The 15,432-nt window shown below is 42.3% G+C and overlaps 1 protein-coding gene across 5 annotated transcripts in view; it reads right to left on the bottom strand.

Annotated features, from left to right (window-relative positions):
• The window catches only part of PALM2AKAP2 (PALM2 and AKAP2 fusion), a 265,897-nt gene that overhangs the window by 214,300 nt on the left and 36,165 nt on the right, over positions 1–15,432 (bottom strand). For all 5 annotated transcript variants that reach the window (XM_062625996.1, XM_062625997.1, XM_062626000.1 and 2 more), the window contains exon 2: positions 7,929–8,009. In XM_062625996.1, coding sequence (XP_062481980.1) covers positions 7,929–8,009 — 81 coding nt within the window. The remainder of the gene's footprint in view (positions 1–7,928; positions 8,010–15,432) is intronic.

Below are 15,432 nucleotides of genomic sequence, written 5' to 3' on the forward strand. Positions count from 1 at the left end.
GCATGGGAGAAATGTGCTCCTGTTGGTGGGGGCACAAGGAGGTCTCCAGGGTTCCCTCACACATAAATTACTTCATGAGTCTGTGAGAACATCTCTGTTTCCCAGGGAATTTTGGATCTGGAGTAAGAAATAGCTTCAAGCTAGCTGAAGTTTCTGGCCTTCATGAGGTTGGACTGAAAAACTGAGTAGGACCATCTTTTGTAGATACACACATGAAAAGAGTTTGATCACACTTTCACCTCCTGGAGCCAGAAAATCAGGTATGTTTTGCTTTTTCCTATGAGTACTCACTCCATGTTTTCAAGGAAAGCAAATCATGCTTTTGAGGGGGTGAGGGAGGGAAATAACTGGTTATAGAATAGTTAAATATCTGACATTTCGAAAACTGGCAAACCTCTCCATGCAAAACAAACAGGCTTCGCAAGTTATCACCATTACTATCAGCCACAGTTGCTTTTACTACTATCTTCTGAAAGAATAATTTCCTTTCTACATTGTCTGTCCTCGGCTTCAGTTTATCACTCTCTCTCACATACACATATCAGTTAAAAGAGGCAAAAAGAAAACTTGTTTTTCAGAGATTCCTTTCTTTTCTGGTCTTTAAACTTCTTGTATCCATTATTTTAAAAAGCTAGACTCAGGTAATGTGAATTAATTTTTGAGAACATATCAGGTCATTAAGAGAGGCTGGGGTTGAAGCCAACTGTAAACATCCTCAGGGTACATTGATACAATATGGCTAAATGAAAACTGCTGAAGTGGCAGTTACCTACTTGCAGTACCTTGCTACCGATTCAAACATGAGTGCCAATTTTGATTTCAAGGAAGCCGAGGTTGTATGGGGATGCTTACTTACACGGTCATACCAGGGCAACTCTGCCCCAGTTTGAGCTACAGCTCACACAATAATACCTTTTTCATGAGTACAGTAATTCTCAGAGTAATTATACTGGAATAATTACAGTATATTCAGCATGAATATACTGTTTCATACTCTGTAAGCAATTCAGAAAGAACAAGTGCCCTAAATCCTTAGGCTGTGCAGTCCTATTCCTCTCTCATTCCCTTTCTGGCCTACTGAATCTGGATTTCTCTTCTAGATTGCAAAACAGGTTAGGAGAGAGGCAGAGAGCCTCTCCATTTTCAGCTTAAATCCTGGCAGGAGGTGAGCTTCCCAGATTAAGGTAGGCATTTGCCCAAAGAGGCTGATGTACAGACCTGGACAAAAAAGGGTCCTCTATTTTCTGGAAATTGAAATTTCTCTTAAAATTAGCTCAATGCCCCAGAATTGTGGATGAGGCCCTCTACAGAGAGACAGGGTCAGCCTCATTTTCAGAAGCTCCAGTCCTCATGTGGGAATTCAACCAGCCCGGCATTTGTTCAAGGGGCAGCACAGCAGGGCACAGGCAATCCAGGAGGTTCGTAACCCCTCTCTGCAAGCGACAGAGGAGCCAACAAAGACAAGGGCTACACCGGACCTCATTCCCACCAACAAGGAAGGGCTGCTGGGTAATGTGGACCTCAAGGGCAGCCTTGGCTCCAGTGACCATGAAGTTCAAGATCCTCAGGGCAGTGAGGAGGGTGCACAGCAAGCTCGCTGCCCTGGACTTCAGGAGAGTGGACTTTGGCTTCTTCAGGGGTCTTCTTGATAAGAGTGCCATGGGACAAAGCCCTGGAGGGAAGAGGGGCCCAGTAACGTTGGTTACTATTCAAGGATGACCTCCTCCAAACTCAGAAACAATGTGTCCTAATAAAGAGGAAGTCAGGCAAAATGCCAGGAGGCCTGCATGCACAAACAAGGAACTTTTGGACAAACTCAAGATACAAAAAGGAAGCCTATGGAGCGTTGAAGCAGGAACTGGTAGCCTGGGAGGAATACAGAGAAATTGTCTGAGCAGCCAGGGATGAGGTTAGGAAAGCTAAAGCCCTGGCAGAGTTAAATCAGGGCATGTCAAGGGCAACAAGAAAAACTTCTGTAGATATGTTGGTGATAAAGGAAGACTGAGGAAAATGTGGGCCCTCTATAGGAGGAAACGGAAGATGTCCCAGAAGACTGGAAGAAGGATGTCACCCCACCTACAAGAAGGGATTAAAGAAGGATCGAGGAAATTACAGAACCATTAGTCTCACTTCAGTTCTCTGGAAGGTTATGGAATGGATCCTCCTGGGAGTTATCACAAGTCAAATGAAGCAAGTTATCGGGAAAAGCCAGCACAGATTCACCAGTGGCAAATCATGCTTGACAAATCTGATAGCCTTCTATGATGTGGGGTAAGGGGTGGACATTGTCTACCCGGATTTCTCCAAGACCATTGATGTGATTTCCCACAGCCTCCTCCTGGAGGAACTGACACATTATGCTCCACACAAGCAGTCTGTGTGGTGGATGGGGAGCTGGCTGATAGGTTGCACTGAGGGGATGGTGGTAAATTTAACTCCTTTTTCCAGCTGGTGACCTGTCACTACCGGGGTTCCCCAGGGATAGATTTTGGGCTCAATGCCACTCAATATTTTAATAAATTATTTGGAAGATGGGACCAAGTGTGCCCTGACCAAGTTTGCTGATGATACCAAACTGGGGAAATGGATGCTTCAGAAGGGAAAGCCACCTTGCAGGAAGACCTGAATGGGCTGGAAGAGTGGGCTAAAGAAAAAAGCTTATGAAGATCAACAAGGACAAGTGCAAGGACCTGGGGGTCTTGGTGGACCAGAAGCTCAATATGAGTGAACAGTGTGCAGCTGTGGCAAAGAAAACCAACAGGATGCTGGGTTCCGTCAACAAGGGCATCACCTGCACAGATAAAGAAGACATTATTGCACTTAGCTCAGTGCTTGTCAGGGCACACCTGGATTACTGTGTCCAGTTTGGTTCCTGCTATACAAAAAGATGTGCACAGGCTGGAGAGGGTCCAGAGAAGGGCCACAAGGATGATCAAAGGACTGGGAATCCTGTCATAAGAGGAAAGGCTGAGGGAACTGGGTTTGTCAAGCCTTCAGAAGTCTCAGGTGAGACCTTGTGACCATGTTCCACTGTTTACCGGGTGGCTACAGAGAAAGTGGAGGCTCCCTTTGTACAAGAAGTCACATGGAAAAGATGTACATGCAACGATGTAATGGGTACAAGTTACTCCCAGGGAGTTTCCCATCGGACACAAGAGGAAAACTTTTGCCAATGAGAAGATTCAGCCATTGGAAAAATCTCCCCAGGGGAGTGGTGGGTTCCCCAGCACCGAAACACTTCTAAGATTCGTCCGGACAGGGTGTTGGGACATCCTGTATAGGTCATGCTTTGCCTTGAAAGGTTGGACCAGATGATCCTTGAGGTCCCTTCCAACGTGATATTCTATGATTCTATGAGTAAGAAGAACAGGTTTTGAGGGCTTTTGCGCTGACCCTGTAGAGAATGGAGACTGTCCATCAGATCACATTTTTTTTTGTGCTTGACTGAGTTGCCATTTGGTTTAAGAGTTGATTTACTTGAAAGTCATAGAAGGATAAAACATGAAGTAACAAGATTCTTTCATTAGCAAAAGTTATGTCTGTTTTTCAACACTGTAGATAGATGGATAGATATATTTATGTTCTCTGATTTTAAGACTAGATTTTAAAACTAAAATTAATGACAGCAATGTAACTGTGGAATAAGATAACTAAAATGACATATAATTTTGAGTATATAATATACTTAATATATTTATTATATCCATACTATTTATTATATGCTTAATATATTTATTATATACTTAATATTATATATAAGTATAATAAAATAGCTTCTGCTAAAGCCATACTCTAACGAAATCTCTATAACATAAAAAAGCTTTCCTTTCTGTGTTCAGATTAAGTGTTCATGAATTACAGTCTTCTAGAAGCAGATGTTAACAGAAATAGGTCCCTAATATTTATACCACACAGCAATAAAATAATTGTGGTAAATAGATTTATTATAATAGATAAAGTAACAGCAGAGAAGCAATTTTTCATTTAGTTAGGAGGTTTTGTGCTGTTTATTTTATTACCAGCCGCCAGTAAACAGAGCTACAGTAAACAATTACAGAAATTCTCTTCAATTAAATACAGAGGCAGCCAAATCTCAGAAGAAATACTTCTACCCCAGAATTTATTTGAAATAGCAAACAACTCCATTAAAACAGGCCCACTCAACTGCTGCCTAGCTGAACAAGCTCTTAAAAGCAACTGTTGCTTGTAGATTACACTTCCAGTGCAACTGAGGAACTAAAATCATTGTCCTGTGTAAGGTGAATATTGCCTGCTTCTCTGATTTCAAAATATAGAAGCTGGTAAGACCTCCAGTTCCCATAGATGTGGCAAGTTCTGTTTTGTAGGTATATGGCCAAGTAGGAGGGAGGCAAGGGGAGGTGTCGTAAATTGCCCCTTATTGGAGCAAAAGAACATGTTCAAAATGTTATACTCAAATAATGTTGTTTCAAACATTTTCCAATACCCAGGGACTTTCCAATGAAGCATCTGATTGTAATGTAGATAAATATACCTCCTGTCTCCAACGGAGTGCCTCAACAGTCCAGAAGTACCACCCTGGCTGCTCTGTGCCCCCCAGCATCCCAAATTTTCAGTGATTCACAGAAGACACTTTCACAGTCGGCAATGAGAGAATTCACCTTTTAGAGTCTAGACTGCTCTAGATCCTCTCCTACTCCACACTTCCACACCTGGGGGTGGGGTTTACTTGTTTAACTCATAAACTCACACAGACCATGAATATCTGACCAATGTTTTCGTCTTGATGTCTGCAGCCTTAAAACCATCAGAGGCATTGTCAGGAGCTTTTGCAAATGTGCTGCCAAAGACTCATTCACATTCGATACTGACATTTACTAACTCCAGTGACCGCTGAGTTGTTTTGTCTAATCCAATGGGGCAGTGGCCACTGTTCCCTTATTTCCAGGTACTTAACAAGGGAATAATGAATAACTGCTAGTAGAGTTATTTTGCCATGGGTCTAATCGTCAGCAGCAACTTGAAAAATGTAGGTAATCCAGCACAAACATTTGCAATAAACTATTTCTATGTGATATTTTTCCTATGTGAATGCCATTGTCTGAAATTAACAAAACCCCTGCAGCTTCCTGAATCTTTATTAGGTAACCAAACATGCTATTTTACACAGTGATTTTAAAAGATAAAAGTTACGCTGGCATTGCACAAAAATGAAGCAAACCTATTGAACCCTGTCATGAATGTTTTTGGTTGAACTCAAGCTGCTCCACTTGTGGGATCAACCCAGATACAGCAGACACAGTATTAACCCAGTTATTATGAAGGCCTTGCACTCTACATTGACATCAATAACCTCACAGCATTTTAGGTAATGGGCTTCTTGGGTAAGCCTCATCTTTTTGACCTGGATTTCTGTCTTGCACAGAATCAGTTTAGAATTAGTGAAATCCATGTAATTCAGGAAATTAACCATGTTGCACCTAGCACTTCTGAAGGCAAACAAACGCACCTGGTTTAGACTGTGACAGTCAGACTGAGGAGCCATATCAGACTGCAGGACTCTTTTCATAGCAGACTTGGAGGCCCTGGCTTGCAGAGGCTCAGAGCATCCAGGGTGAGGTGAGGGAGAGCCTTGGGGAGATAAGGGGGGATACATAGCTTTTTAAATGAACAAAACAGCCTGGTGGGCCAAATACCATTTTGGTCAGCACCCCACTAAGCAACCAGAACACTAAACAAAGCATGAAAGGAAAATGCAGTTTGCTTGGTATGCCGCCACAGAGAAAGGGAAACACAGTCAGCCAGTGCCTCAATTATATATAATTTTTTTTTTTTTTCTTGGGGTGGCCAGGGCCTCCATCTGTTTAGGAAGTTCTTAGCAGCAGTCAGGATGAAATCTATCTCAGACACACCTGTGCTATCACCTCAACCAGGTCTTCCAGCAGACAGTTGTTGATGGTGGTGCAGTGTGGTGGTACAGGCAGCTCCTAGAGCAGCAGTTATTGTGACCTCTCAGTAAAAGCAACACACTTCTCCTCTAATTAGAAGTGATGGCACTTAATGGAGAGGCAGAGAAGCTCCTGTCATACTTGATGCTCATTCTCGTACCCAGCATTACGAAGCTTAAGTCTTGCTGTGCTTTTAGTGGAGAATGTCATTTTAAATTTCTGTGCCCTGATGTCCCCTCAGCTTCTTGGATGGTTCTTGCTCTTGCTCCATGATGTGAGCTAAATAATGTAGGGAAATAGTTAATTTTTGTGTATATCACTGAAAAAAATCCATGCAGCAAGACTGAACCTCTGCTAGTGTCAATCAGCATAGCAGGGCTGAAGTCAGTATCAGTTTATTCTAGCTGAGGGGCTAACTCCATTGTACCACCTTGAGAGGTTTTCCTTTTGCTTGTGGATGATGACAGAATTTTGTTTAGCAACAGCTAAATATATTAAACATTTTTATATAAAAATAAATCAAATGAAGTAAAGAATTTCCATAACTGGCTTTCCAAAAGTCTCTGATTAAAGAATTTCACGGAAAAGCATAATTCAGCTAGCTTGGAAACAGTTAACATGATAAAGGAAGTCCTCATCTTTGCAGCAAAGAGAAGAAAAGCAAGCACCATGAAGGCACTGGAAAGGCATCTTACTGCCCTGCTGCATCAACCTACGGTCCTCAGAAGAAATTCTCCCTTGCCTGTAGTCAATGGCAGCCTGAAGGAAATGGCAACTCCTGCTGCCCACAGAAAAGCAATCACATCACTGGTAACACTGAAGACAATGTGTGACATCAACAGATTTATGGTGAAGCCAAATGGAGCATTTGTGTAGGCTGTAATCGATTGCTTGGGGTTAACTGCATCATGTTTACCAGAAAATGAGAAACAGTTTACAGAACATGATGCCAGGGGCTTGGAGAGGCAGGAGCATTCTGTCTGTAGCATAACTTGAAGTCTGGTCTTCAAGTGCATGCGTAGGCAGAGAAGACATTCTGTGCACCACCACCCCTCACAGGTGTACTGTTCACATATGCATACATACTGTTGTACAACCAACCTAAATGTCTGATTTTAAAAGCACAGCTCAGCTCACTTGCTGCAAGAATAAACTGTCCAGTCCTGATCATCTTTCTCAGATATGTTAATCACTAAAATTCCTCAGGCTCCCCTGCTGAAGTAAACTAATGAGATTTGACCCAAAAAGGCACACTGGTTACAAAAAGATCACATGTACATTTTTGTTCTCTTTGCTCTACACAAATGTAATGACAAACTCGGCTACTGATAGGAAGGATGAATGATAGAAATAACTAGGATGGCTTTCAAACGATGGTATTCTGCAGCTGTCATGGAGTCCAACAGGGACTGGGGCTGCTCAGTACCCTGTCAAATATCAAGGCTCCTCTCCATGTAGACATGCACATATGCATCAACACACTCCCTGCATCTGAATGCATGCCCATTTTATTATGCCATTTACACCTAATAACTTCATCCTACAATTAAAGCTTCACACACAGGCACACATGCTAACTAGCACCCTCTCTGCAACACACACACGCACACAAACCTAATGACAGGCACCAGAAAAATCCAATGCAGCTCTGCAGACAGAAAGAGCTCACTGAAGCTATGCAGTGCACAACCAATCCAGAGTGATTCATGTCTTACCATTATGTATAATAAATAACAGTGTTTAATAATAACAGCAGTGCCGTGCTGCCTGCACTCACACCCTTCCGACTCCATGCTCCTAAGCCTTTTCTGCAACATGTTCCTATGCATGAAACACACAGAATGAAAAGCAGGCAGGACACAATCACTGCAAGAGATAGGCTCCGGCAATGAAAGCTGCTTCATGTCGGAGTGGGGTCTTCCTAGCTTTCAGATGTGTGATCTGCATGTCTAATAATGAACAGATTTAGTCAATCCATCATTTCTGGCATCATTCCCTTACCTTGAAATGCTGCAGCTGAAGTATCTGGTCCTCAAGCTGTTGTCTCTTGCCTTCTATTTCTGTCTGTCTTTTCCTTTTCTCCTTGGAAAAATAATTTGAGAGAGAAAGAGAAAAATCTTGTCAGAGAAAAGGAGGCTTTAAGGGTAACGGATTTGTAAGAGCAGGCAAGCAGTCAAATGCATCTGTACAGATGTCACCAGTCCCATTTCACCTGCTCCTCTGCCTGCTGGTATGCAAGCAGCAGTGTTCTGGGAACACGCCAGCCTGGCTAGCCCGTTGCTTGCCAGCAGGAGAAATTCTCCTCTCTCACTCCCAGCAGCCAGAGCAGCAACAGAGTGCACAGTCCCAGAGGAGGGGAGAAAACAGTCATAACATCTGAGAGCGAAGTTAAAGGGACAAAGATGTGCTTTTGCATTTGAGATTCTGGGCTAAAACCAAGGATTGCATGGTGCAGTTCTGTGACAGTAAGGCGACACGAAAGCAGTGGGTGGCATCACGGAGGAAAGGAGAATGTTTTTCCCCAGCAAGGCTGGTGGCAAGATTTTCCCCACGCTCCATGGGGAGAAGGTGTTTCAGCCAGATTGCACAGGATCTACCTGGAGTGCACATGGAACTGATAACCCCCAGGTGACTTTGTTTAAAATTCAAGCTACCAGCATACCAGCAGCTGGCCCTTACCAGCTCCCGTTAGCTGGACTGACTGAGTGTTGCCAAGGACAGCATGGTCATTTCCACGGCTGAGGGCTTTCATGGTCACATTCATGAGCAAGCCACTCGTCCGTGCCCAGGCTGCTCCCTTCAGCAGTCAGGGGACTCTCTCAGGTGTTTCGACAGCAGAATGACCTGCTTTTCTTCCCTGCAACACCTTTCCCTTACAGAGGGATCAACAGCTTGCTTTTTGTAGACTGCTGCACCTTGTGGGGAGTGTTTCTCCCCACCCACCCCCAGCCTGGACCAGGGTTCTTTTCCTGATAGTTTTACCTCCTTTGATATTTTTCAGCCAAGACAGAAATAGTAGTAAATGAAAGCAGTCAAATAAATGTACCAGCCTCGATTTTTACTGGAACATCAGTTTTTATTCCCTCTCTGTGAAAGCCTGTTTTTGTTATTTAAATATTTCAGTACCTGTAAGACTGGGCTTGAAGACATTAAGGAATTTCTCAAGTCCCTAGTGTAATTTTTGTGTCCCATTTCTAGGTGCCCTACTCATGCTCTGGGAACTCTCTGCTTTCTAGGAATTTTGAACCTTTATGCCTCATCCTCAAAGGACATAAAATAAGATGCTGCCTATGCAGAAATTAATTGTGCTTATATTGGACATCAAATGAGAGCATTTGGAGTGAAAGCATTACATTTACAAGGAAGATAAGGAAGCCTCTTTTTTTTTTTTCTTCATGCCAGGCTCACTCAAAACAAAACAAAACATGGAGCTAGGTAACTGTCTGGATCACTCCTGCCAAAGTGTTAGACATCAGAACGGTGATGGGAGAGCTGGAGTAATGAACCCAGAAATGTAGACAAATGATGCATGTGTCAAGTAGTTCTCTAATACACTGCACACTCTTACCTGCTAATCGTTTGTGTATATCTACATCTATACACAAGCACACATTCCCTTCTCTCTGAAGTACGTAAGAGTATTACTGCTGAACAAAAATATTCTACTGAATTTGTTCTGGAGTGGGAAAACTGGCTTTCTGGATGACTAGAATGTCACAAACAGTGTCTGTTTTCAGCTGAAAACTTGACATCTCACTTCTTTGTGCACATAGATGATAGTTTGCATTTGTGCACATGCAAGCATAGAAAATTTATGCATGCACCTTTAAAAATGCTTCCTTATATAAAATTGATAGTCTCTGGATCACCCCTCCTATTACTCCTCCAATCCCCTTCTCCTCTTTGCAATTTTGAATGGAAAGGGATATTGGGTGGCTTAGGGGTTAAACCCCACTCCCAGCATTGTTCCGGCATCTCCCTTGCCGTTTTCTTCCTCCTGTGACATTAACAGCATACTTTGGAGACTGAAAACCAGAACCTGTTCTTTACTATTTACTCAAATAGCTGGTCAGCCATGGACTGGAACAAAGTAATTCTAAAAGCCGTTCCAGTAAATGACCTGATATTCTCAGAATAAGGATAATTGCGTCCTGTTTGTGCCAAGCTGGCCAGATGACAGAATGTTTGGATTTCACATATGTAGACACTAACACCCCACATCTGACAGTCCATAGGTCAGCATAAGGCACATCTTCACAGATAACTGACCTACATTTTTATGCGTGTATATACATATACATACATATGTTTATATATATGTGTCTACATATATCTATATATATATATATGCATTCTACCCTTCACAAAAGGCATCTTGATAAAACACATGATGGAAATCACCCCAGTACCTCCTCTGGCTGGCTGTATAATGCTATATAATAGATGCGACAAGACAGCCTTATAAAAGATAGATGGAAACTTCTTTTCATGGAAACTTCTTTTTTTTGTAAGGGAAAGCACTTAGAGTGTTTTCCCTATAGGCAGTAACACAGCAGGCACTAAAAGACCTGAACTACTTACTAACTAGTGGGCTTCTGTGGAGTTAAATTGGAATATTGCTCACATATCCATTTCACTGGCTTTCAGTCAATCGCACTGCATGCCTCTACCTTCTGAGGATGACAGCAAAAGTTTCCTCTGAAGGTTGCATGAATCGTAGCATTGGTAATTAGCTATCAGGACATTTCACCTTCAGGTCACTGAATCACACTCAGTTCAGCTTCAAGTCACTGCAGGCTGTGATCATATGTGTTTCTGGTTTATATGGGCATGTTCTGAAAAAATGTGGTAGAAGACTGGACTGGCTGACAAAACTCACACCACAATCAGCATGTCAAGTATTTTAGACATTCAGTAGATGAAACCAGACTCCACTTAAGCAGGGTCCTGATTCACAACTTTACTGAAAACACTGGGATGTAAAGTGCATGCTAACACCTCATCATTTGTTAAGGCACTTTTCTACGTTAAAGCCAGTAAATGTTCCTCATTACTCTGTTCACATACTTAGAGATACCTAATTTAACTGCAAATTTACTAAGGGTCCTGGCACCAAGAAAATAAAGTGCTTACAATGCAGAAATTAATCCATCACTGCTTCAACTAGCAGTTAACATTAAACTCCAAGAAGTAACCACCAAGAACATTCCTGATCTCCTCCCCTGGAAAGGATGCATGGAGTTCAAGCCATAAGTGAAAGGTAGGAGCCCAGAGGAGGCTTGAGTATATACAGGATAACAGGATTTTGTACAGCTCCTGCACCTTTTGACAGGAGTAGTGAAAATTGCCAGCTGGAATGTCAAACACCCACTCACCCAGTTCCTTGAAGCTATGCTGTGGACACCCAAGTGTTATTCTTTTTTTTTTCCAAGAAGTGAAGGGATTATAAAATCTAGGTTGAGAAGAGGTGGAGAAAACAGGCACTGAGCCAGTTTTACTGTGAATATGGTAAGTTTAAAAGAAAAGATTTGTATCTATCAGAAGTGTGCTGCTTTTGTAAGAATATAGATGGTCAGCATGAATGGTTACCTTTCCAAACTAGCAGAGGAACACTTGAATCCTATACTCAGGATGCTCTGAATGTTTTGGATATCCATGGGTAAAATAAGATTTAAACCTTATATCTCTCCCTTCACTGAAAATACAAGGAAAATGGGGAAATGAAAGTGTCTGATTTTTTTACTCACAGACCCAAATGATGAGAAAAGGACACAGGTCAAATAGCAAGGTTACTCAGCTATTTGATATCTGTTTAATGAAATATGAGATTTGTGCTCATCCACTCACATATGGATGTGCAACATGGAAACCATATATTTATTTCCTTTTTCAAGATGCTTGATTTCAGAAAGGATGCAATTGCTTCTTAGCACTAAAGGTGCCAGTGCCACTTTCCTATTTCTAAAAAACAAATAGATAATTGGTAAGATGCCATCTACTTGGAAGGGAGAGAGGTGTTGGAAGGAAAAAACTCAGATCTATAAAATCATGACTGGGGGGCATGGAGACAGCCAGTGGTCATCTGCTGTTCATTCTGTTTTCTCCTGCATGAGAAAAAAGGGCATCAAGTGAAACTAGATGGGGCAGGTTTGAAGCCAAAGCAATGGTCTACTGTGGAAATCCATGTCTCAGGGTTCTGTGGGTCTCGGAGGGTGCTGAGGGTCCCAAGGGAGCATGGGGACAATCAGAGTGAAATACTACTGTAAGTACTTAGTACTTAAGCTGAAATTACACCTGGTGCAGGAAGCCCCTGAACCACATGTGGTTTTGAGGGTGTTTGCTAAGTTTTTGTATGCTTGTCCTTCTCTCATTCTCATCTTAATTTTTTTATTCATCAGAGAATGGGTGCAGGATTTTTGTCTGAATCATGTGTTTCCATTTGATCAAAATAACCTATAGTTTAGTACCAGACTTGTCAAACTGTTGTAGTCAAGCAACCATAAACCACCACCATCAAAAGATAACATAAAACCTTTGAACAAAACAAGTTATAACAAAATGCTTCTCCATGACACTACAGTAACAAAAGACTTCAATTTTCCATTACAAAATAATTTTTGACATTGTTTAGAAATCTGCCTGTTCCCACAGTGTGGGAAGTAGTACAGAGATTATTCAGTTCACAGAGTCCTAAGTGCATGCTGAGAAACATGCACCTCTAAATCCATGCAAATCCTTGGGGCAGTAAAGCCTTGGTAAAGCCCTCTGCTCCCTTTGTACTGGCAGAAGCAATTGATTTCTTGGATTCAAACCCAGCTCAGAGAGTGCAGAAACCACTCCAATGGGCAGCACAGAAACTAAACGCTACTTGATTGACCTCATTGGGAAAATACAAGCCCAAATACTGATGGCAGGCTAAGGCTTACAGTACAGGTATCCAGAAGGTATCCCCTGGTGGGAAAACCAAAAAAATCCCCAACTCAGCATAAAACCTGGTGACTTTTGAGGAGATCAGCACAATGACCTGGATCAGCCACCACTCCTAGTTTTAGCAAAGAGGTTTCTTGTTGACTTCATCCTTCATGCCAAGCAAGTGACCACAGAGGAGTAGGTGGAAGAGGGAGAGCTCTTGCCTGTCATGCCAAGGCAAAATAAGTGCACTCAAAAATGGCACAGGTGGAGGAAAATTAGTCTGTTTCAAATCAAGGAAAACAGTCACAAAGAACTGTCTTTAAAGGATCACCTGAATTTCTTCAGCAAGACATTATTTTCTCCGCCCTACACAGTTGGCAGATATTATTCCTGGTTTATTTAAAGCTCACAGATTTTTAGGGCAGCAGGTAAGGAAACAAACAAACCAATCTGCTGCTGACACCTCATCTTTCTGTTGCCAGTTTAGGGACATTCAGAACTCTGGAGGAAAGGAGCATCCGGGTTCTCTAATGATTTCAACCTGCAGTTAGCACAATCCTGCGATATTATTCCTCACAGAAACTGAAACTTTCTCCTGGGTGGTAGTTTAAATGACCGTCTTCACTGTGGCTCCTTCACATTGCTCAGCAGTAAAATCAATTCTGTAAATTTGTTTCCTATTTTGCAGTTCAGCAGTAATGGTTCACTGGAAAGAAAATACTAAGAAAGACAGGAGGCCAATTTCATCACTTTATTTCCTCTTGCTTCTTTCTTTGCCTCCCACCTCTTCATTCCTGTCTGGTCAATTCTTTCATTTTCCTGTGGTGTTTGAAGCACAGGAAACTCACAGCAACCATCCCTGCCAGTTGCAAAGATGCAGCCCACTACTGGCAGCACTTTGCAAAATGAAGTTCTAAACATTTGTTGCTGTTGTAAATAGTATACAATAGAAATCACAGTACCAGAAGAGGCAGGATGCAGAACTGAAGCAGAGGCACTGTTACACAAGAATAAACATGCCTTGAGGGCTGGTGGCAGGATGCCTGCTCCTTTTGGTCGATCAATGCCCACTTTCACTACTTGCTGCCAGTACAAGAAGTGGAGCCCATCATCTTGCCAAGTGTATCAAACTAGATCACCATGTGCACTGGCATGACTGTGCTTGGAGGAAATTTTCTTGCTGTGGGTAGCTACACAGCCTCTCTATATGCAAGCTGGAGGCTTCTCTCTCCTCCTGCTTGGAGCGCTAGGAAATATGTGTTGTTTCAGTTTATGAGAAATGACTCCTCTTCTACTCTGCTCCCAGCAGAACCAGAGTCTGTACTTTCCGGTTTCTGAGATCCATTTTTCTCTGCAGCTACACCATCAACAGCACATCAATGTAAACTATTGGCTTTGCTCCCTTAGGCATTTTCCTGAAAGACCCTCTCTGTCCCAGTCCCCTGAAACCTGTGGCCACTTGTCTAAGCTTCGTTTCACTTAAAACATGACCAGGAGACAATTTTCCTGCATCTGTATACTGGAATACAGCTTTTGAATTAAGGAAACTGTACTTTGTAGTCTTATGTAGCCTCTAGAAAACTATCACCCTTTTCCACTTATAGTTTCCCTGTGCCGGAGGCTTATTACCTGAAACACAGAATCATGATTTCAAACATCCTAAGTGCCTAGGACCTTCGTGGTTCACCTTACTGGACCCTTATTATATGTGAACAAAGCAAACTGTGCATTGAAAAGTTCTAGGTGGGATGCAGGAACAGCAGGAGTGCAAGATGCCGTTGAAATGCTTTCCATGTATCTTCCACATACCCACATATCTTACAACAAAGCTGTGATCGTTTCCATCACTCCAAGCAACAAGCAGATGGGTTATTTAGGAATGAACAACAGGAGTTTGAAATTGCACAGGTGCAGCAGATAAATGCCTGAGGGAAGCAGGTGAAACCCCCCTAAAGGATAATGGCTCCTTTCCACATTCTTGCTCTTTCCATGGTTGTATGCACAGCAGGAAGCAAAGGAGAGATTGGAGACAAGGTAAACAGTTAATGATCTTCACCTCCTCTCTTGTGAAGCTGGCTTACACCGGAGATTGCTGTGTTGATTCCCAGTAAATAGACAGCACAGCATGCAAAAAATGTCTTGTCATGTTTGTTTTGGACACAGAACAGACTTAATCCATAGAGGCAGATCCTGATGAGGGAGTAAGTAGAAAAGCCCGGAAGTTACAGAAATGCTTTGTTTCTCCTATATTGAACAGGCTCCTGCAATGACGAAGGCAGAATTGCTTGGAGAGAACTGAACCCTCAGTGAGAAGAAAGAAATACAGCGGCTTTCATTGTAGCTTCACATCCCTTTTCTCCAGTAGTGGGTGTCGGTGAAGTTATTTGCTCATGTACATGAATGCGGTGGTTTAAGAGGTGAAGAGATACAGTTTGTTGGAATCAAATTAAGTGCTCCCAGTATGGAGATCTTTTGGGACTGCTTTTGATCTGCAGTCCCACTTCTTGCTGATTTTGTCATTTGCATGCAAAAATTGAGAGAAAACAATCATGAAATTCATTTTCTCAATTTCACCTAGCACTTAAGCTACCCT

Source organism: Pezoporus occidentalis, unplaced genomic scaffold (genome assembly GCF_034315485.1).
Source record: "Pezoporus occidentalis ecotype Australia unplaced genomic scaffold, CSIRO_AGI_Poc_V1 ctg286, whole genome shotgun sequence".
Classification (NCBI taxonomy): domain Eukaryota; kingdom Metazoa; phylum Chordata; class Aves; order Psittaciformes; family Psittacidae; genus Pezoporus; species Pezoporus occidentalis.